At 43.0% G+C, this 24,567-nt stretch overlaps 1 protein-coding gene across 2 annotated transcripts in view; it reads right to left on the bottom strand.

The window, feature by feature from the left end:
• itgb8 (integrin, beta 8) overlaps positions 1-9,867 on the bottom strand; it is a 115,221-nt gene extending 105,354 nt beyond the window's left edge. Inside the window, exons 1-3 of one of the 2 annotated variants that reach the window (XM_041184493.1) lie at positions 9,335-9,867; positions 9,030-9,115; positions 7,514-7,679 (exon numbers count right to left, since the gene is read on the bottom strand). In XM_041184493.1, the coding sequence (XP_041040427.1) occupies positions 7,514-7,679; positions 9,030-9,115; positions 9,335-9,458 (376 nt within the window). In that variant the 5' untranslated portion in view covers positions 9,459-9,867. Of the gene's footprint in view, positions 1-3,866; positions 3,943-7,513; positions 7,680-9,029; positions 9,116-9,334 lie in introns of those variants that run through there. The other variant, XM_041184494.1, reaches the window with a different exon arrangement.
• Positions 9,868-24,567: the final 14,700 nt, after the last annotated feature.

Here is a 24,567-nt window from a genome sequence, read left to right as displayed (position 1 = left end):
GTAGTGAGCCTTTAACGAGGAACAGACTGGCTACACCATGTGGTTTCTGAACAACATTACCTGGCTCCCCTGCTGAGCACAGAGGAAACTGGAAGCATTAAGAGGGAGCAAGCAGTGTGGGACTTACTCAGCCAGGCACTACACTCATGAGTTGAGGTAGGTACACAAGTTAGTGCATTTTCCACTTGATCTGAAAGGCAGCTTGCGAACTATGATCCACACCCCAAAAAATGCTGTAAACTAATTTTTAGCTCAATATGTTTCAGCTGGCATGTGACAAGAGTTAACAAGTTAAACCTTAATATTCATTTCAAGCTTAAATCTAAGTTAAATAATTCCAATGCATATATATGTGTACGTGTTTATTTCAGAGAGGGAATGTGTATTCATTAACACATTTTCAGAACAGCTCAAGTATTTCACTTGCTTTAAATTATTGCCATGTAGACAAATGTAATGCCAATTCCACACAACAGTGTCTCACAAAACCTTTTTCCAATGGTCATGTATTTAAGTTTAAAAGTATACCTGCAAAAGATAGCACTGGATTGCCTTGTGGAAGATGGATAAATGATTTTCTTTCTGATCTACCACACAGTCGATTTTCACTGCAGCATGTGAAGAAATTTTCAGGTTGCCTCGGGTTCTAATGAAAGCCCTGACTAATTAATGGATTACTTACAGAAAAAAATACATTTCAAAGTAGAATACAACTCATTTAGGCCATCCAAAACTTGTTTCAATCTGTTATTTATTTCTATTTATATATAGTATTAATGTACATGTGACCTACTTTGTCATGTGTCACACTTGCAGCTTGTTGGCCAAAATGTTATATTCATAAAGCAACAAAACAAACCACAACTGAACTATCTTTAAGGTATAGAAAGCAAATCAACCATTTCCTAAATGTTTTCCTGCAACATTGAGCGGAGATTAACAAGAGTAGTTATCTAAAAAAACTCTCTTCAAAACAGAAATTAGCTTCTAATGGATCTTAAGTGTGCCTATTTTGGCCCCTTGCCAAAGGCAGTAGCTGAACAAAGGCCTTAAACAGGCAGGTCATATGAACAGCTACATGTTAAAACCATACCTAGATTTCAGAATACCAAAATAATAAATTTTACTGGAACATAAAATACTGGAGCCATAATATCTACAGCCTCTTAAGTAATGCCTATATAAACTCATGCCAATTTATCAAATTTTAGTGTTAAGGAGATACAAACCAACATTTCAGCAGCAGAATAATTTGTATCATTTCTCAAAAGTTTTTTGCAGATCTCCCATTAAAATTACTGTTGGAGATCAGAGAATCCCCACAAAAATCCTACTTTTTTTTGCATCATATGACATTTCTACAGACAAAAGTTTTGAAATTTAAGCAAACAGTCTGGACAAACTTATATTGAATTTGAAAGGATTCAGCAAAGTAGTTTTGACAGATGGATACAAACATTAGGGGCAGAATTTTCTACCTGTCAGGTGGGTGGGGAGCCGATCCCTGTCAGAGAAGTGGGCCCTGCCGCCATTTTACATGGGCGGGCCAATTAAGGCCTGCCCAGCATGACATCCTGCGGGAAGCGCTATGCGTTTCCTGTGCAGGCGGGGGGGGGGGGTTCCCCAAAAGCGAAAGTGCGCTCTTTCGTGCATGCGCAAAAAAGAGCTCACATCTCCCTGAGGCTAAGTGCTGCCTCAGGGAGATCGCTTACACTTTTAAAAATATTAAAAATAGGAAAGAAAATTCCCTAACTTGTCCCCCTCATGTGATATTGTTACATGAGATGGGACATGTTCATAATTAACATAATAACTTTATTAAAAATTTTAAAACCCTACATGAAACCTCATCCCGCCGGTGGATGAGTTTTCACGTTTTCTCTATTTGCCGCTGGGGCTCCTGGCCTGCCCGCCAGCCTTAAGGTTGGATGGGCAGGTCCTTTAATTGTTTAAATGGTCTTGTCAATGGCCTCAATTGGCAGCTGCTTTGGCTGTGCCCCAGCCTTCCTGAAAATTTAAATGGGGAGGGATGACATCAGGGGTTCTGCCCGATGTCATCCCATGTCATTTTACACATCAGCTAGCGGGTCCCACCCCCTGCTCGTCGATGGCAAAATTCTGCTCTAGGAGTTGACACTACCTATTAAGTTCTCAGAGAGACCATTCTTCTGGAAGAATTTAAAAATCCCTATCTCCTGTAATAAGAAATCATGTTGAAGACCAAAGGGTTGCAACTGCTAGACAAGTAGCAGCGATAGCTGATGATTCCATCACCCCCCAATAAATTTGAAAAGGCTAGAAAGTGGGAGAGTGAAAGGAAGGCAAGTAGCCGGGGTAAAGAATGGATAGCTGGGAATACCTTGTTACCTCCTCCCCAGATCAGGAAGGAAAGTACTGAGGGGGGAGGTGAAACTCAAAGGCCTAAGTGTTTCCATTGTAATAAAGTAGGGCACATTCGTTCAGAACGCTGGAAGTTCTGAGGGAAGCCCATGGAATTTATTGGAGTTTGTAAGAGTGAGTCTGAAAAGGGAATTCAAAAAGAAAATGCCACGGATCAAATTGTAACTTTAACTACAAATAAGGGACTGGAGGTAACCACTGCTGTGAATGAGATAGATGAGAGATATAAAGGGTTTTTGTCTAAAGGAAACATAACCCCTTTTTCATGAAATAATGCAGCAAAAGCCATAACTGTATTAAGGGACACAGGAGCTACTAAACTCTTTTGTTGGAGAAGGACCTAGTTTTCCATCCAGAGAGTTCAATTAAAGCTGAAGTATTGGTAAACAGGATAAGTGGAGATTATATCCTGATTCCATTGTACAAAGTGCAATTAGTGTGTGATTTGTTGTCTGGATCGGTGGTTGTAGGGGTGGTTAAGGATAGAGTTGATTTACTCCTGGGGAATGATTTGGCAGGAGAGAAGGTTATAGCTTCACCCATTATTACGTAAAGTCTGAGAGAGGCTAAAGAGAAGGAGCAGTTACAAGAACAAGTTCCTGGGCCTGAATCTTCTGGTTGGCGTGCGGGGGTGGGCCCCGCTCGGCAATGTATAAAATTACATGCAGTGATGTCGGGCGTGTGTCCCGACAACACCACGCGTCATTCCGATCTTCAGTTCGGTGGGCGCGCATCGGTATTGGCTGCATGCCCAAACTGTCAAAGGCCTATTAAGGCCATTTAAAAACCAACTGAAATATTTAACAGGTCTGCCTGTCCAACCTTAAGGTTGGCAGGCAGGCGAAGAGCCCAGACGACTTTCGCATTTTTCATGGAACCTCATCCATGGGTGGGATTAGGTTTCAAAAAGGGCTTACAAATGAAACAAATTTTTTTTTTAAATTCATTGACAGGTACCATGAGGGGACATGTCTGAATAACTTTTTTAATTCAATTTTTTCAACTCTTCCAAATCAACTTAATCTCCCTGAGGCAGCTCTGTGCCTCAGGGAGATTTCTGTGCTCTTTTGGCTCCAACTTTCCCCACCCCCCCGCCCTCACAGGTAACACTGAGCGCTTCCGGTGCGCGTCACACTGGGCGGGCCAATTCCGCAAAATGACGGTGCACAGCTGATCGCGGGCGGCGATCAGCTATTCGCCCGTTCGCACCCGCTCCAGAACCACCCACCTCACGGGGAGAAAGTTCTACCCCTGATATTTTTCCATGGTGTGTGGTGAACAAAGCAATGGCTAAACAAAGTCCAACACCAGAGGTCAAAGTAATGCCATGAGCAGATGTTAGAGTAGCTAAAACTTTCTTTTAAGGATTAGAACAATTCAAAGGAAGTGTAGTGTTTGGCATGTCTTAATTAATTGAGGCTCAGAAAACAGATCCAGAGTTAAACAAGTTAGCACAGTCAGCTTACACTGAGGCTGAGTTGGAAGGAGTTTCAGAGTGCTATTACTTTAAAAACGGAGTTCTGATGAAGAAGTGGAGACACCCTCACAGACCTGTGGATGAGGAATGGACAGTTGTTTATCAGATAGTAAATATCGTAAGAAGTTATTGCAAGTAGCACATGAAATCCCTATGGCAGGACATGTAAGAATACGGAAAACCCAAGCATCAATAAACAGGCATTTTATCTAGCCAAGATTTCATAAGGACGTAGTGCAATTTTGTAAAACGTGTTATACATGTCAGGTAGTAGGTAAACCTCAACATGTAATCAAACCAGCACCTTTAATACCCATACCAGTTTTTGAAGAACCATTCAGTCACCTATTAGTAGATTGTGCAGGACCATTACCCAAAATGAAAGCAGGACATCAGTATATCCTTACAATCATGGATATGACAACCTGGTTTCTAGATGCTATTCCTTTAAAGACAATTACAGCTAAGGTGGTAGTGGAAAAGTTAACTCAGTTTTTCACTCATTATGGCCCACCAATTGAAATACAATCTGACCAAGTTCTAACTTCATATCTAAAATTTTCCAGGACATAATCAGCAATTTGGTTATCTAACAACTAAAGTCTACCATCTGTCACCCATAGACACAGGGAGCTTTAGAGGGATACCATCAAACTCTCAAAACCATGATTAAGACCTATTATCATGAATACTCAAAGGATTGGGACAAAGGATTAGGTTTCTTACTATTTTTTACCAGAGATTCTCTGAATGAATCTATTGGATTTAGTCCAGTCAAATTGATCTATGGTCATGAAATAAGAGGTCCATTAAAAGTAAAGAAAATTTCCCACAGCAGAAAGACGAATCTTCCATGTTGTATTACGCGTCCATGTTTCTAGAAAGACTCACAGGAGCATTAAAGTAGCTCGAGACATCATGAGATTTTTGGGAATGTGTGGGTTTTATAAGAAGTTTGTGCCTAACTTCAGCACAATAGCTATTCCTCTCACCAACTTGTTAAGAAAACAGGCAAAAATGGTATGGTCAGCAGAATGCCAAGCAGTCTTTGAAAAGCTGAAGGCAATCTTAATAAATGAACCAGTATTGGCCACCCGTGACTTTACCAAGCCTTTTAAAATGGCAATTGATGCTAACAACTTGGGGGTATGTGCAGTCCTATTACAAGATGATAAATTAGGGATAGAGAAGCTGGTGGGGTACTTTTCCAAGAAGCTAAATCAATATCAGAGGAAGCAGTCTGCAGTAGAAAAAGAAACTCTAGCATTGTTGTTGTCTCTTCAACACATTGAAGTTTATGTCCAACATGATAACAAAGAAACACTAATCTACACTGACCGTAATCCACTGGCATTCATTGAAAAGTTTAAAACTCGAAATGTGAGACCGTTTAGATGTAATCTCTTGTTTCAACCATTCGATGCAAAGATTGTTCACATTGCTGGTAAAGATAATGTGATTGCAGATGCATTGTCCTGGGCGTAAAATACTAGAATAAATTAAAGAGGTAAGAAATGCTGAACATCGTATAAGATTGTATAAGGGAGAGGAAGGATGAATGAAAGTAAGTCTCGTGTTTTGTTGTCCATGTGTCACACATCTTGTGATGAAATGCATTTTGAAATGGCGTTTCATCTTCTTTAAGAGTGGAGGCATGTATAAGAACATATCCTTTTATTTTTCTCTATTTCTGTTGGACTGTGGATTTAAAATTATAATGTTGCAATCCTGGAACAGAGTGTGCCATGAAAGACAGGATGGTGCCGGAAAGGAGTCCTGGACCAAGGGAGCTGCCTGACAACACTATTTTAATTAGCTCCTGACCAGTTGACCAGGGTTTTGTGTGGTAGCAGTGTAGCAGAAAGCTCATGTCCTGCAAAGAGAAAACATTTCAAATCTCTTTTCCTCATATCTCTATAACCTACTCTATCACTGAGGAAACCCCTGTAAAAAGGAAAAGAGGAAAACCACTGTTAGAGGCATTGAAAAGCAAGTTCTCAACTAGTGAACTAAATACTGAAAGTGCTGGTAGACCACCACGTGTTATCAACAAGAACCGAAAGGAATTTGGAAGACATCGATCAAAGTCAACCCACTGAATTCTGTTCTGGATTGGTGCAATTGAACTGTTTTACCCACTGTTAAAATCCATGCTTTGTGTGTCTTATGGGTCTTGTATATGTGTGTATAGGGATTTAAGAAGCGGTAGAGTTTAGGTTATAGAGTTAGAAATTAGCAATTCATATTTCTTTCTTTTGCCACTGGTTAATAATATTTTGTTCAATAAACAGTTATTTATTTAGTAAGTTTATAAACCTGGTGTTTGTATTCTGTTAACCTAAATTAAACAGGTAGAATTGGGGCAATCTGGTGGTTTGGTCAAACTTATCACATTTGTCACAGCTCGGGGGGAACAGCGGGGCTTGATATTACAGTGCACTATCCCCATGAGTGGATACAGAGTGGCTGAGAGCTGAAAATGACAGGATATCATTTACTGGCCCATTCCCAGCCCTGGTCTAACCACTGACAGTTTCTTCAGAACTTTAGCAGGGTGGCCCAAACAGCTGCCTCTATCAGGCAGGAGCCTATTTTTACTATGTAAATAAAACACTAATGGTTCAAACATATACCATGCATACTCCACACATTCATAGCAGCAATTGAATAGTTTAACAAAGGCTTTTAAGCAGACCACTGTAGGTTGCTCAAATAAAGGGTAAGTTTATTTAAAACAAAACATTTTTGTGGGGAGATTTCATGCTCCTCCTGTCCCCCAAAAACCATCTGTCCTACTGTCAGCCCTCCATTTCCATCTAGGAGAAAATTTCTGTTTTGGCACTACAGTGAAGCTGTTGGAATTCCAATTCCCTTTGATCTGTCAGCTGCTTAACAAGTTACATTTATATGAAAGACTTTTAATATCATAAAACGTCCCATGGTGCTTCCCAGAAGTGTAAATCATGCCCAAGCTGCACTTACATCTTGCTGGATTTTGGAAATGAGGGCCAGATATTAAAATAACTAAGGGTAGTTCAGAGGCAGATTGACTGGGCAGTGTGAGAGTATCACCCACTGACCATCTTCCCCCAGCGCCCCCACCCCCAAAAAAAAGAGGACTGCATCTGTGCAATCTTTGTATGGATAAACAAGGTGCCAAGGACTTCTTTTGGTGAATTTAGCAGGATTATTGGAAGAGGTAATATTGTTTTTCTATATACTTGAAAATGCAATGATAACTTTTTTTACAGTTAGTATTTGTAGTTGATGCAACTACTCTGATTAATACCAGTAACAAGACAGAACATGACCGCTTTGGGAAAGATAAAGTGAGCACTGAATGCCAAACTTTGTGTAATGGCAAGAAAGCAAATTATTTAATGGAATTACTTGACCATCCCGCCATTCATAGAATTTGCCATGACATGCAAATATTATTTTGTAACATTAAAATATATAATTCTCTTCACATTTTTTTAGAATTACACTTAGATATTAAAAATTTTCAGTAAGAAGGCTAATAAAACTTAAGACAAGTGCAAACTATATCAGCAACATTTAGCAAAGTGTAAAAATGTGTTCAGATATTTTATAAATACTTTACACATCATTGGACAAAAATAGTTAGATTCCAACCTGGTCGCAGCTGTAAAGAGACTTTACTAGGGGTCAGTTGAGAACTTTGTGATTCTTCTTCCATGATTGTTTTGACTTCAAGAAATTCAATGAAATCTGAATTGCAGCCTTTTTGAATTAGATTGACAATCAAGTCACACCTTTGCAGCGATTCATCTGAAAAATCCTAATGTGCAGAATATTTATATATTATAAATTCAGTACAATTGAAAATCTAGGATTAATTATAATTTACTGTGAAATACGCATAAACAGTCACTCATTTTTTTTGTTTATTCACTAATCCAACTTCATTAATTTTAATGGCTTCTGTTCCAAAATAAAGTCAACAATACTTTGCATTTATATTGCACACTTAACATAGTAAAACATCCCAAGGTGTTTCACAGGAACAATTATCAAACAACATCTGACACCCAGTTATGTAAGGAAATTATTAGGATGTGTGACCAAAAGCTTGATCAAAGAAGTACTGAGTGTCTTAAAGGAAGTAAGGAAGTTTAGCAAGGTAATTCCAGAGTTTAGGTTAGGGCCTAGGCAGCCAAAAGCACAGCTGTCAATCATAGAGCAAAGAAAATTGAGGATATGCAAGAGGCAAGAGTCAGAGGAGCACAGAGGTATTAGAGGGTTGTAAAGCTGTAGGAGATTTACAGAGGGAGGGAGAGGTAGGGCCATGCAGGGATTTGAAAGCAAGGACAAGAAGGAAAACAAGGTGCTCTGGACTGGCAGCCGATGTATACAGGAAGCATGGGATAATGGGTGAACGTGTCTTGGTGCGAGTTAGGATCCAAACAGCAGAGCATTGGATGAGGTCAAATTTGTGGAAGGTGCAAGGTTGGGGGGAGGGGAGGGGGCAGTCAGGAATGCATTGAAAGTCTAAAGGTAGCAAAGATACAGGTGAGGGTTTCAGCAGCACTTGCATAAGATAAGGAGTGAGCACAGGTGAGCGATGTGACAGAAGTGAAAATGAGCAATCTTGGTGATGGAGAGAATGTAGGGTCGAAAGCTCAGCTCAGGATCAAAAAGGTCGCCAAGACTGCCAACAGTCTCGTTCTGCCTCAGACAGTAGCAAGGGTAGTTGGTAAAATCTGTTTGTGGCAGTCACCAAAGATAATGGCTTTGCTCTTCCCAATATTTAATTGGGAGAAATTTCTGCTCTTCAAATGACAAATCGGAGCCAGTGAAAAGATCAACAGAGTGAGGTGAACTGGATGTCTCAGTGTAAATGCGAAATCCGGCATTGACGCTAATGAAGTCATTATGAAGTAATACAAAATAGCCATTTACTATGAAACCTCAGCATAGCAGAACTGTGTTACTGTACAAAACTATTTAGTGTCAACGTGTACAGCTTACGTAAGATTAAATATTCAATTTCTTACCGCTCAGTGATAAACTTTAATGGACTTGAATCTGATTATTTCTATACTGGTACCTTAAGCTGATTTTTCGTTAAGACTAGAAAATGTTTTGTTGAAATCTTGCATCAAGATCAATACACGAACAATCAAATCACCTTTTGAAAACACCATCCACATTCAGGACCCAGGAGGAGACATTCAGTGCACCGGTTTGTTTTTTCAGCAGTGCATTTGTTCCTAACTGGAATATTCGAAAAATGTAAGCAATTAAAATGTTGTATTTCATTCCTTTGATCTATCAATCACAGCACTGCGTTTTGAGAAACAAGAAGCTGCACAATTTATTCGAATGCAGATCCATTCAATCTAAACACAGCAGCTCTTAACCATCAATCCAATTTGAAAGAAAATTAAAAACTGCAACCAATCAAAAAAAGCGTTATTTCGAGCTTCCACTCACCACCTGTGTTGCTGGCTGCAACTGCAATGGTCAAAATCTGAACGACGCTGAAAAATGTCTTCGCCGGAAAGTGCCTGGGTTTTGGAAGGGAGCCGGTTGCGATGACAAACACGCGCTGCTTCATGGCGTGAAAAAGTGGCCGGGCAAGGCGAATGAAAGGAGCGCCGGGCTGCAGAGAGACGCGCACCGGCCGCAGGATGAAGCATCCCCAGAGCACCAGGCGCACACACAGCACAAGCTGCCCAGGGACGGAACTCTCCTCCTCCCTCTCTCTCTCTGTCTATTGTGCACCGAGTCCTGGAAATCCCTTTAATCACCCACTCATTCACCGAGAAGCCTATCGTCAGTCGAGGGACGTCTGAAAGAGAACAAACTACTCCCCCAGCAGCCGATACAATAAACTCTGTGATCCCTCCTAGAAGTTTCTCAAACGGAGCCCAGAGAGACAACGTTTATTTTTGTTTCACAAGACAGAAAAGTAAATTCAAAAATGTAAATTTGTAACAGCAGATTCAGAGATCGCCCCCCGACGTCTAAAACCGCAGCTTCTCCAGACATGTTCGCAGCTTTTCAGATTCCCTGAAGCCCAGTTCATTGTTGCCACAGAAACGCGGAGCAGAGACTGTGCTCGACAACAAGGCTGTTTCCTTAAAGGTGCAAAGGACTTCACCCCCTACACCCCAATGAATAACATCAGTAACATGAAGGTCTCACTTTGATCAGATTATTCCACTTTACCTATTCGATGTGGTTTTATTTTTAAACAAACGTCTAGCACTTCAGATAAATTCTCCTTAAAATAGAAAAAATTGCATTATTTACCTTTAAGCACAATCATTATTCTTGGAGTGAGGAATGCTCCATGTCGTAAGCCAAATGTTTTAAACCGTTTACGACGTAATGGTTAAAGGCGCAGGAGACCAAGTTTTGATTATATGGTTCGTGTAAAAAAAATAAACCTGCATTCAATAGTCTGTTTCTTTCGTTGGAACTGGTTCCCAAATTAAAGTCCCTAGTAGCATTTTTGAAAAAAAAATCTTGAAAAATTGAAGTAATGGACATAATTTGGCCTATCAAACCAATTCACAATCATGGAACTTTTCCCTTCCCTATTTTTATGCTTTCTCTCCAACCATCATACCCATCAAACCAATCCATCTCCATAATCCTCAAAGATGGGGAGGAATTTTCAGAAGAAAACTTTCTTGATCGGTATGTTTCCAGGCCAATGAGGAATCAAGCTGGGTCTAGTTCTGGGGAATGTGGCAAGGGAAGTGCAGCATGTTACAGTGGGTGAGCATTTAAGAAACAGTGATCACAATACCATTAGGTTTAGAGTAGGAAGGGAAGATTCAAATGTAGAACAGTTCAGCTGGATGAAGATTAATTTCAAGAGTTAAAAAGGAATCTGGCCCAAATAATTTGGACTCATAAGTCAATAGGTAAAAACAATACAGGTCATGAGGACTCGAAACGTCAGCTGTACTCTTCTCCATCGATGCTGCCAGACCTGCTGAGTTTTTCCATGTATTTTTTATTTTTTGTTTACAGTAACACAGTGGTTATTTTACTAGACTAATACTACAGAGACATGAGTTCAAATCCCATCACAGAAGCTGGAGAATTAAAATTAAATAAATACACCTGGAATTAAAAGATAGCCCAAGTTATGGTGACCATGAAACTACCAGATTGTTGTAAAAACCCATTTGGTTCACTTGTGTCCTTTAGGGAAGGGAATCTGTTGTCTTTACCCAGTCTGGACTACACGTGACTCCAGACTTCCAGTGGCTGACTCAACTGCCCACTGAAATACTTCAGTTATACAGGGCATTGGTGAGACCACATCTCGAATACTTTGTGCAGTTTTGGGTCTCCTTATCTAGGGAAGCAGATAAAAGCACTGGAGGCGGTTCAGTGGAGGTTTATTTGATTGATGATTGATACTTGGAATGAGCAGGTTGTTTTATGAGGAAAGGTTCAACAGATTGCACTTGTTTCTGCTGGAGTTTAGAAGAGTGAAGGGTAACTTGATTGAATGATATAAGATCCTGAATGGTATTGACAAGGTGGATGTTGAAAGGACGTTTCCTCTTGTGGGTGAGTCCAGAACTAAGGGGCACTGTTTTAAAATTAGGCATTGCCCTTTTAGGACAAAATTGAGGAGAATTTTTTTCTCTCAGAGGGTTGTGCGACTTTGGGGCTCTCTGCCTCAGAAGGCAGTGGAGGCGGGGTCATTGAATATTTTTAAGGCTAAGGTAGATGGATTCTTGTTAAGCAAGGGAATCAAAGGTTATCGGAGGTAGATGGGAATGTGAAATTCAAAACACAAACAGATCAGCCATGATCTTAATGAATGGTGGAGCAGGCTCAAGAGGCTGAATGGCCGACTTCTGCTCTTATTTCGTATGTTCATATCTCATGGATGAATAAAAACAGTAAATGGGAAAAGGGACCATTCAAAGAAGATCTTGGTTGGGTACAGAGTAGGCACATTCCCACAAGGAAGAAAGGAAGGGCATCCAAACCTAGAGTTCCCTAGACGACCAAAGGTATAAAAGATTAAAAAGGAAAAGGAGGCTTTGAATAAATGTCAGATGCAGAATTCAGTAGAGAACCAAGCACAGTACAGAAAGTAGAGGGAAGAATTGAAATTGAAATAAGAGGCGGGTAAAGAGAGTATATGAGAATAGATTTGTGGGTAACATTACAGAGAAACCAAAAGTCCTTTGTAAATAAATCATCAAAAGAAAGGTGGATTAGGGACTGTTATAAATAGTTCATTCTTCATCATAATATTTTAGAGGTATTTTTTAGTTCTTGGAAGGTAAAAGATTAACTGTAGAAAATGGGATGAATGCAGCAAAAGCAGCTTGAAGACCATTACACTGAAAAGGTTGGGGCCAAGTTGACTTAAGGGATTAATAGCTAGAAAGCAAGATCAAAGGTTCTGGCTCCAACCATCTTCAGCTGCTTCATCTATGAGCTTCCTTCCCTCATAAAGTCAGAAGTAGGGATGATCGCTGATAATAGCACAATGTCCAGCACCATTTGTGACTCCTCAGATACTGAAGCAGTCCATGTCCAAATGCAGCAAGACCTGGACAATATTCAAGCTCGGGCTGACAAGTGGCAAGTAACATTCGCACCGCACAAGTGCCAGGCAATAACCTTCACCAACAAGACAGAATCTAACCATTGCCTTTAATATTCAATGGCATTACCATCACTGAATCCCCCACTATCAGCATCCTGGGGGTTACCATTGACCAGAAACTGAACTGGACTAGCCATATAAATACTGTGGCTACAAGAGCAGGTCAGAGGCTAGGAATCGTGCGATGCGTAACTCACCTCCTGACTCCCCAAAGCCTGGCCATCATCCACAAGGCACAAGTCAGGAGTGTGATGGAATACTCCCTACTTGCCTGGATGAGTGCAGATCCCACAACACTCAAGAAACTTGACACCATCCAGGACAAAGCAGTCTGCTTGATTGGCACCACATCCACAAACATTCACTCCCTCCACCACCGACCCACAGTAGCAGCAGTGTACCACCTACAAGATGCACTGCAGGAATTCACCAAGGCTCCTTCGACAGCACCTTCCAAACCCATTACCATCTAGAAGGACAAGGGCAGGAGGTAGATGGGAACACCACCACATGGGAGTTCCCCTCCAAGCCATACACCATCCTGACTTGAAAATATATCACTGTTGTTTCACTATCACTGGATCAAAGTCCTGGAATAACTCACCTCCTGACTCCCCAAAGCCTGCCCATCATCCACAAGGCACAAGTCAGGAGTGTAATGGAATACTCTCCACTTGCCTGGATGAGTGCAGCTCCAACAACACTCAAGAAGCTTGATGCCATCCAGGACAAAGAAGCCCACTTGATTGGACCCCATCCACAAATATTCACTTCCTTCAACATCGATGAACGGTGACAGCAGTGTGTACCATGTACAAGGTGCACTGCAGGAACTCACCAAGGCTCCTTAGACAGCACCTTCCAAACCCATGACCGCTACCATCTAGAAGGACAAGGGCAGTGGAACACCACCACCAGCTGGAAGATCCCCTCCAAATCACTCACCTTCTGACTTGGAACTATATCATCATTCCTTCACTGTTGTTGGGTCAAAAACCTGGAACTCCCTCCCTAGCAGTACTGTGGGTGTACCTATACCACATGGACTGTAGTGGTTCAAGAAGGCAGCTCACCACTACGTTCTCAAGGGCAATTAGGGATGGACAAGAAATGCTGGCCTAGCCAGCGATGCCCACATCCCATGAATGAATTTTTTAAAAATCAAAAAACAGCAGGTGGGCTTAGTTAGCTGGAGAGTTGGAGATGAGGTGCCTATGCTGCCTGCAATAAAATGCAGCCCAGAGAGTTGTACTGGGAGTTAAAGCTACAATGAATTTAAAAGCTTTCAGAGAGTCCTGGAAGGCAATGTCATCATGGAGATTGGTGGAGTTTAAGAATATTCTAGGGTTTCAATTCTCTGTGTGTTTGCTGGGAGAGCTAGTATTTCTGCAGAAGGAGAAAAGCTGCTGCTGTTAACAGGCTGCAAGCAGGAAACTTGTTGCTTTTAGCTGGCTCTGTGCAGTTGGGGCTCAGGAGAAGTCCAGGGTGTTGAGAAGGTGTTAGAAGTTCACTGGCTCTGTGTCTGAAAAGGTTAGGACTCAGAAGAAGCCCTTGAAAGCACTTTTAGCTTGGTGTAGTAGGGAGATTGGAGCTTGGTGAAATTCAGGGGCAGTGCAACCCAATGAAGCTAGCTGACTATTAAAGAGCTGAAATAGTACCAGTAAGTAAAGGCTGAATTGCAAACCCGAAGTCCATGGGAACAGGGTCTCAGGAGATGAAATTTAAAGTCGGGGGCATGTGTAGTCATTGAGGCTATCAGAGTTGGAGTGACAATTGGGAAGAATTCCAAGGTGAGATATTCAAAGATGAAGACTGGAAACCCTCACAGAGAGACAGTGTTTCAATGAGATTGGCTGAGTCATTGTTTACTGACATCTGGGTGGGTTGTTGAGAAATCCATGGGTTTTGTCTTGGTTGCATTTGTCATTTATTGTGCCATGTGGAGTGTTCAACCAGATTTGCCTGTTGATTCACATGTGCCTCATATTAACCCTGAATGTTAGCTTACAAGAATGTTTGCTGTAAATTATTTTAACTTTCTGACCTCATATACTAAAGTTCTTTTCTGTTTTTTCAAAACCCATGAATCTTGTGGCTTTATTCTCTTAGCAATGTCTTGAATCTTAAACTTTGTCTACTTTAAACAAAAGGTTACTGGTCCCTAATCGGATCTTACCAAGAACTTTGGGGCCTGGCCCAGGATCATCACAGGATATAAACAACAGCCTGAGTGAGATACGAAATGACTACTCTGTATCTCACTTCACTAAAGATGATGCTGCCAACGTCACAGTAATGAAGAAAGTAGTAGAGAAATTAGATAAGATAAAAATAGCTAAAAAGGAGCTATTTAAAAGACAACAGCACTGAAAGTAGAATAACCAGCCAGTCCAATTGGAATGCTTCCTATGTTGCTGCTGGAAGTAAACATGGAAATCACAGAGGCTCTGGCTATAATCTTCCAAACTTCCCTAAGTATGGGGGTGATGTCAGAGGGCTGGAGGATTGCAAATATTGCACGCTTGTTCAAAAAAGCCAGTCAGCCTGTGGTTGGTGGTGGGGAAACTTTCAGAGACACTGATATCTTTAAATATTAGGATGTAAAATACCACCTGCATGCAACAATGAGAAGGAACACAAGGCCATAATGGAGCCTGCCTGATATTCCTTTGATTAAAATTAGTGGTTTCAAAACATACCCTACAGTTAGAAAATATATCCCCAAAATTCCACACATGCCTTCGCCAATAATCTATAGAAAAATTTTATTCCTTTATACTGATGCTTTTAAATTGACATTTACAGAAAAAAAAATCACCATTTAAAAAAGAATCTATTAAGAATATCATTCTAAGTTAGTTCTAGGAGAAAAAAACAATGTTCATTCAGCAGAACATGCTGAGATAATTTCCTGTTTTCAACTACCTAGTAAAAAAGTAATTTCTTAATATCTGCTCAGCTGAATCTTTGTTATTATTCTAACTCACTCCGAGAGCTCCTATCTCTCGAGCCCAATTAAACACTTATGTTTAGGGATGCAAGATTTCTTTGTTCTTAGTTACATAAAAACTGGCCAGTTGACAGGGTAAAAAAAATGCTCACTCTGAAATCTGTACTGATAATAGCAGATGAATGCAAGGTAGTTTTTTTTTAAAGTGGTCAATACATAGTAATGTTGACAAGAAAGAAAGTGTAGTTTAATGCGAGTATAGTTAACTTTTAATAGTAGCAGGGAGGACTGTCCATGAGTGTAAGGGTTAAATGCTGAAATGTAGCAAGAATTGGTATTGGATAATATTAAGCTGTAAAAATGGCCTTTCAGCTTCTATTCATTGTACTGTAACAACTTGAGTTTATCTAAAATCGACTCAACCTCTTCAAGTAGACACTATTTGTTTATTTATTTTGAAAAACGAATGTTCATCACAAAAGACCACAGAATCAGGTAACTTATCTATACAGACAATTTATTTTTTTTTGTTTGAGATACCCAAATCACCTAATCCAGTACTGATTCAACTAGTTATACAACACTTGCTAAGAATTATTACCATTAATAATAAACACTTTGAAGCAATTGCTGCAACCCATTAGTGTTTTAATCAGAATATAGAAATAATTAATTATCACCAGTTATTCCACATATCTGACAAATTGAATTTTCTCCTGGACTAAAACCAAACTAAACCTGAAAGAGTTGTGGAAAAACATATCTCCTGGATTGTAATTCATGTCAATCAAAATATTTGATATATGTGCACACTATACATCACAACCTTGAATTCATTCTGACTTGGAACAATTTTAACAAATTTATTGGATGACTGATTATGTAATTGAAAATGGATTTTCAGTGCTGTGCTGTTGTATATTTAAACATGTGTGAACATTGCTTATTAACTATTAATGCAGTGTTAGAATTCAATATAGTAATATTGTTTTGGTGAAAACACAGAATAGTGAGAACCCGGGAAAGGTACAAAATTATGCTGTTATCAATGAGGATTATGTCATAAACTATGAGAGCAAAATTCAAGCAGTTAATAGATGTTGTTTGAATCCCAATATTCGAATACAACATTGGACTTGGTATCTGACTACTTTGTGCAATAAAATTGAAATCTTGAAGATATACTTTTGTTCAGTCAGTATATCAAGGAGTATGAAACAAAGGCAGATCAATGCAGCTGAGATACAGAACAGCCACAATCTAATCAAATGTCCAAACAGGCTCAATGGGCTGAATGGTATGCTTCTTTTCCAATGTTTCTGTTGCATAATGGTAAAATTTTACAAATTCATGCTCCTAGTGTTGAGCTTCAGCTACCAGAAGCACATCCCAGGAATTCAGGCATAGACATCAGCAATTGGCACACAATTATTCCTGACTAATTTTCTGCAATCCCTGAATTTCTGATTTGAGCTCCTGGTGGAAGAGATTTACACTGGAAATGTGAATTTGTAAAATATATCCTGTAAATTATAAATTCTATTATTGACTACTACTATTGAGCGAATTCCTTTGTTTGATGCCATTTTCTTCACAAGTGGATATTAATCAGCTTTGTAAATTCTTTCCTGCAATTTTACCTGGGAATTATTTGCTACAAGTTACGGGGACAATTCTACAGCATGCATTATAAAGTAATACTACAGAAGTATATATCACCTATACAGCACCAAGGGTGTACCTACACCACATGGACTGCAACGGTTCAAGAAGGCAGATCACCAACGCCTTCTCAGGACCAATTAGGGATGGGCAATAAATGCTGGCCCAGCCAGCCCACACCCCATGAATGAATAATAATTTAAAAAATCATATTCTGGATGATTTAAAACCATTTTCCTATAATGTGACAGGATGTGTATTGGATGTTAATGCATTAAAGTTATTCTTTCTTTTAAGGAAGAAAGCATCTGCAATTATATAATATCTTTCAGTCCCTGTGCCAATGAAGTATTACACACGGTACATGTAGTTACGGATGGCATCTAGTTTACTCTCAGCTGAGATAAATGACCATTGAAGCTATTTTCTTTTAGTAATGTTGGTTGGAAAATAAATATTAGCTTGGAAACCAGGGGGAAAATTTGCCCCATGTCGGGCGAGCCAAGCGGGTGCCAATTAAGGCCTGCCCAGCATAATGCATGAGAATAGCGGGAGTGAGCGGGCGGTGGTGGGAGTCCAGTGGCAGCCCGGCGGCCTATTTAAACGAAACGCTGGCAATCTTGGAAAGGCTGCTCACAATGGCAAGTAGAAGGGCTCACCAGAGGGCATCTGGTGAGCAGGCCAGTCCGGAGGGTAGGCCAGCAGAGCAGGCCAGGCCGGAGGGTAGGGCAGTGGGGCAGTGTGCCCCTCGGTTTTTGGATGAGTGCCTAGCTGCCCTCCTGGAGGAGGTGGAAGCACGATGGGAGGTCCTCCTTCCAAGGGACAGCGGGCGGAGGCCTCCCCACCTGACCAAACATGCGGGGAGGAGGTGGCCGAGATATGAGCTCCCATGATGTTGTGTGACGCATGTGGGTCCAGTGCCACAAGAGGTTCAACGACCCCCTGTGCTCGAGAAGGGTGAGTACCTGTTAATGCAGCTGTCAGCATTTCCCACACGCCCCCCTACCCCCCTGCCCAACAATTCTGAGTGCAGTTACAGCATTGAATCCTTCATGGCATGTTTCCCTTGCTAGGTGAGCCAGCAGATATTGCCCGTGCCTAGTTCACCTTGAGAGGGTAGTGCTGAGATGGGTTCTGCACCCGCAGCATGTGTGACACTGACACCCAGAGTATAAATCTGGGGGCAAACTTAAGGATCCGCACCTAGGCAGAGTGCTGGAACTGCAAAGCATGTCAAAGTCAGGGTGCTACCATGCTGGGAGGGGAGTTCCAGGTGGCAGGGCACCAAATACAGCAAGACCTGGATAATGTCCAAGCTTGGGCTGACAAGTGGCAAGTAACATTTGCGCCACACAAGTATCAGGCAATGACCATCTCCAACAAGAGAGAATCCAACCATTGCCCCTTGATGTTCAATGGCATTACCATCATTGAATCCCCCACTATCAGCACCCTGGGGGTTACCATTGACCAGAAATTGAACTGGACTAGCCATAAAAATACTGTGGCTACAAGAGCAGGTCAGAGGCTAGGAATTGTGTGAGAAGTAACTCACCTCCTGACTCCTCAAAGCCTGTCCACCATCTACAAGGCACAAGTCAGGAGTGTGATGGAATACTCCCCACTTGCCTGGATGAATACAGCTCCTACAACACTGAAGAAGCTGGACACCATCCAGGCCAAAGCAGCCTGCTTGATTGGCACCACATCCACAAATATTCACTCCCTCCACCACTGACAGTAGCAGCAGTGTGTACCATCTACAAGATGCACTGCAGGGATTCACCAAGACTCCTTAGACAGCACCTTCCAAACGCGTGATAACGACCACCAAGAAAGGCAAGGGCAGCAGATAGCTGAGAACACCACCACCTGGGAGTTCCCCTCCAAGTCACTTATCATCATAACTTGGAAATATATCACCGTTCCTTCACTGTCGCTGGGTCAAAATCCTGGAACTCTCTTCCTAACAGCACTGTGGGTGTACCTACACCACATGGACTACAGCAGTTCAAAAAGGCAGCTCATCACCACCTTCTCAAGAGTAACTAGGGATGGGCAATAAATGTTGGCCCAGCCAGCAAAGCCCACATCCCATGAATGAATTAAAAAAAATCCATCTTCTGGCCTTTGAGTTGCACATGCTTGTGCCTCCTTGCTTTGCAAGGTCAGACAGTGTGGTGCCAAATGTGATGGAAGCAGCATTTGGGCAAGGTGGGGGGTCAGCCCTGGCTTCTTTGTGTGAGTGTGCAGCAGCTGCGAAGTGATGAAGCACTGGTGCTCTGCAATGCCCCACTCTGGCCGGGATGGCAGGGATGTGATGGGAATCCAGGCACAGGCTAGACTAATCAATGCTCTTCTCTCCTTTTCAGGAGAAGACTGCATACAATTCCGCCGAGCAGTTGCAGACTGGCGGAGGCCAGGCTCAATTGGCCATCGCGACTCGATTCAAGCAGCAGGCCATTTATCTGTAGAGGTGCCATGTGCCCAGGTCCACTGGTCGCAGTGGGGCTAGGGTGCCATGGTATGTTTGCTGAGCACTGAGGTCACCATGTGTGTCCCAGCAGCCAAAGCACTGCTGAATGCTCAGTGATTGAAGTTTGCAACATGGGTTGACCATTGATTATGGAAGAATAAGAGCATAATGAGCTGGGGGGACAGGCACGCACGTCGACATTCTCTCCACTTTAACAAATGAAATATCCTTGTCCTTCCTTTCAGCATCACCAGAGCAGGGCCAGGAGGAGGAGGCAGAGGGGCCACCTCTCACATCTGAGGGCCCTGAACATTTCGACTCACCAGCGTTACACCATCTCTGCCAGGCAGGCACCAGCGCAGATACCAACACCTTGGTGGGAATTAGATAATTGGCTAGTGTCCCAGGGCACAGTGGTGAGGGCACTTCACACTCGCTTGAGGTCCGGGTGGAGACAGGGTGCCCTTGGCACTGGCAGTCGGAGGACTGCAGGGGACCAGGCTCATGCTCAGTCGGTAGCTGATGATGTGCCTCTGGAATCGTCCGTGAGGCAGCAAATGCTGGAAGTGCAGCAGGGTTTGCAGGGGGATTTGAGATACATGAAACAATGTATGGCATGGTGCCCATGCTGGAGGAGTCCAAGAAGAGGATCATTGGCTGCACAAAATGAGCGTCATGCTTCCTCCATGGACAGTAGCAGCTCCCATGGAGAGGCTCCTCCAGGAGAACAAACAGGGCCTCCTGGGGTTGCGCTCGGATCTGCAAGCTCTCACAGCAGCATTGACCTCAGCTGGTCAGTGCCAGTCTGGGAGATGGATTGGCCACCAAGTACCCTAGCTTAGTGCCCATCCATCTACAGTGAGCAGAGAGGTCCGAAGCAACCTCACGTCGGTGCAGCAGCTGCCTTTCGTCTCTGCGGGCTCCTCTCAAGGTGCTCTGGATGAGGGCAGCAGCTCCTCCGACCCTCTGCCATTGACCGAGGCATCCGATGAGGCTGCGGCGACTGGGGAAATGCCAGCTGTGGAACTGGCTGCTCCCTCCCAGGCGGGGCCATCAAAGGCTTCACGGGCCAGAGCTTGTCCGCCAAGTTCATCGAGGCCAACAAGACAGCAGAGTGAGCAGGCTGTCTCAGATGCCAGTGCTAGCAAGGGGGGAGCACCTAGACTGAGCACCCATAAGCGTAAATTTAAGGCATCTTAGGCACACCACGGGTTTCTCACTGGTGCTTTTATGTTGGCCCACTGTTAGTTCATGACCACTTAGTGTGATGTGCAACACCTTTGTAATTTTTTTTTCTGAACTTCATTTTGTTATATCATTAAATTTTGACATGTAAGCATGGCTCTGACAAGGCCCTCAGTTAATGTTATTATCCAGGCAGATCTTGCACACAGGTATGGAGCATGGAGCCTGCAGCCCTGGCTTGTGTTGAAAGTCCATCTGTGGTGTACTAGCTGCATGTTCATTGGATTAAAGTCTCCCGGGTTTCCCTGCCTCCCTGGAGGATGCCTGGGTCAGTGTCTACCCCCTCAGCATTCTCCTGTGTGTGCTCATCCTCGGACTCATTGCTGGACTTATCGTGTGCAGCTGGAGCAACTGAGTCTACATCTTCTTCGTCCACTGCGTTGCCCCTTTCCAGTGCAAGATTGTGGAGAGCCCAGCATGCAACCACTATCAACGACACACGATCTGGGGAGTATTGGAGTGCACCCCCTGAACAGTCCATGCATCGGAAGCACATTTTGAGAAGACTGATGGCTCTCTCCACCACAGCCCTTGTGGAGGCGTGACTCCTATTGTACCGCTGCTCAGCTTCTGTTCTTGGATGGCAGAGAGGCATCATGAGCCACCTTTTGAGGGGATAGCCCTTGTCACCCAGCAGCCATCCATCCAGCCGGGGTGGAGCATTGAACAGCCCCAGCAACTGCGAGTATCTGAGGATGTAGGCATCATGGGAGCTGCCTGGGTACCTTGCACAGACTTGCAGAATCTGCATCCTGTGATCACACACATTATCTGCACGTTCATGGAGTGGAAGCCCTTCCTGTTGACGAAGGCACTGGGCCCACCTGCTGGAGCCTTGATGGCCACATGTGTACAGTCTATAGCACTCTGGACACGGGGGAAGCCAGCAATGGCTGCAAAGCCTCTGGCTCGCCTGGTCCCAGTGTTAGTGGATGAAAGTCAATGCACGCCTAAACAGAGCGTCTGTAACATGCTTGACACAAGTGTGGACAGCTGACTGGGAGACTCCGCAAAGATCGCCCACCGACCCCTGGAAAGAGCCGGAGGCATAGAAGTTGAGGGCAGCCGTGACCTTCAGCACCACTGGCATGGGGTGCCCACCCACACAGTTTGTGGAGATCTCAGGGTCTATCATCTGACAGATGGAGGTGACTGTCTCCCTTGAGAGACGAAGCCTCCTTCGGCACTGGACCTCAGGCATATTGGGGCGGCGGCTTCGTCACCTGTAAACCCTGGCAGCAGGATAGTTGCATCTTCTGCAGCCCTTTCCACCTTTGTCTACCTCTTGGCCCTGTGTCCCTTGTGCCTGCACCTCTCCTCCCACTTCTGCCCCTCCCTTCCTCCTCAGAGGAAGTGCCTCCAGTGGATAACACAACTCCCATTCCCAGGCTAAGGGATGGTTTCCTTAAACCTGCAGGCCCCAGAAATGATCTTTACTGTAGAGACCTGACCTGAAGGCTGTTACTCCTGTCCAAGCAGCTGTGAAGAGTTTTCAAGTATTCCTGCTCACACAGGCAAGTATCCATAACTTTCACAATTAAATATCTGACAAATACCACTCGCAACCCCACTCACCCTCTTATCCTGCCCGCGAATGAGGTTTATACAAATGTGTCCTACCCACCTGCCCGTTGTGCCCATGCGACGTCCTGAAAGTCGCACGGGCCCCGAGAAATAGCAGACAATTGCTGCCTCAAGGGCCTTAACTGGGTTATTAATTAATGGCAGGCGCGCATCGGAGAACATGGTGCGCCCGCCCACCTAAATATCATGATGGCACGCAGTGACATCAGGGCACTCGCTCGACGTCACCACATATCATTTTACGCGTCTGCATGCTGGCCCCGCCCCCACATGTCAACCAGAAAATTCTGGCGCAGGAGAACTTCCCTGATTTTCTTCGAAAAGTAGAATGGGATCTTTTACATGCATCAGAGATTGCAGAAAGTTTAACACCGAAAGGCAGCATTTCTGACAATACACTGCAGGCAGCCCCCTGAGAATTAAAGTTCTCAAATAATTTGAAACCAGAAAGAAATTTGATGGAAGCACAAAGAAGATAGGGATAGCAGCTTAAAAGCAACAAAGATAATAAAGCACAGAGCAATGCTTTACAGTATACCCTGGCTGAGAATGGAGGAGCAGAACACATTTATTTATGATGATTGAGAGAATGAAAAAAGGACAAAAATGGAAACTGGAGATATTACTGGATAAATAACATTACAAATATTACACATTTAACAGCAAATTTCAAGCTTAATGAGAAAGTATTGATGAACATGTAATTACATTTTTGTGAAAAAGCCCAGCCTTGTTAGTACAGATTTTTTGAAAGCTCAGTAAAGATAATTGTACCTAGTATAAGAGGATTCAGGTTCTAAATTGATCATCCAAGAACAAAAGTGTCTCTAGGGTTGATTCCTTGATGGGATGCTTCTGACAGGTGCAGCAATCACAAGGAATGCTTGTAAGGAAATCAGAGGCTCCACGTCCTGGAATAGAACACCTTGTGTGTGTAATTCCTTCAGTCCATATATCCACAGAAAGCTAGAAACAAAATACTGCTGGAAGTCTGAAATAAAAACAGAAAATGCTGGTAAAATTCGATAGGTTTGGCAGCATCTATGGAGAGTGAAACAGAGTTAACGGTCGGGATTTCCCGGTCGGCGAGTGGGGGGCGGGGTCCGCTCGCTGACATGTAAAATGATGCGAGATGATGTCAGGCGGAACTCCTGCCATCACTCCACCTCATTTCAATTTTCAGGTCAGCGGGGCTCAGCTGAATCAGCTGTGTGCCCGCCGACCTGTCAATGGCCAATTGAGGCCATTGACAAAGTAATTAACGTCATGAATGGACCTGCCCATCCAACCTTAAGATTGGCAGGCAGGCCGGGAGCCCTGGCGGGCATTGGAAAAAGATGAAACCTCATCCACGGGCGGGATGAGTTTTCATGTAGGTTTTTAAAAATTTAATAAAAGTGTCTTTGAAAGTGATGGACATGTCCCAACTCATTGACAGTATCACATGAGGGGTCATGTGAAGAAAATTTTTTTTCTCTATTTTCCCTGAGGCAGCACTTAGCCTCAGGGAGGTGAGTGCGCTCTTTCACGCAAATGCGCAAAAGACTGCACTCTCAGCTGAGGAAATCCTCCCCTGCCTGCACAGGGAGCGCACAGCACTTCCTTGCGAACATCACGCTAGGCAGCCCTTAATTGGCAGCCCACATAAAATGGCGGCAGTCGGAGGGGTGCCTCCATGTGCCTGCTCCTGAACTTCCCCCCCGACTGGGAGAAAATTCTGCCCAATGTTTCGAGTCCATATGACTCTTCTTCAGGGCTAAAAGGTATCCACAGAAAGCAGTTGACATTTGAAAATGCCAGGTTGGAACGTCTCTGCAATGTTAACTGTGCTATAAGTTATGTGAATAAATCAGAAAAGGCACAGAGTTTAGAAAAAAAAACAGATTTGACTGGGCTACAATGGAACATTGATTATTCAATGCAGACCATAGAGTAAAGAATGTCATGGTTATCAAACAACAAATTCTTGATCAAGCTGGATGCAAGTGTTGCTACTGGCAAGATAAGAGAATATAAGAAAACCTTTTGGATGAGATCAACTCCAGAAATTACCCAACACATTTTGGCTACTGAGGCTGGTAGTTCAAGTTGGGAAATTTCCTGGCTCAACACACTTGCCTCAGTAGAAAGCCCCACGAAAGGCAGGATCTTTGCTCCTG

Source organism: Carcharodon carcharias, chromosome 3 (assembly GCF_017639515.1).
Source record: "Carcharodon carcharias isolate sCarCar2 chromosome 3, sCarCar2.pri, whole genome shotgun sequence".
Lineage (NCBI taxonomy): Eukaryota > Metazoa > Chordata > Chondrichthyes > Lamniformes > Lamnidae > Carcharodon > Carcharodon carcharias.
This window is presented reverse-complemented; position numbering and strand designations above follow the sequence as displayed.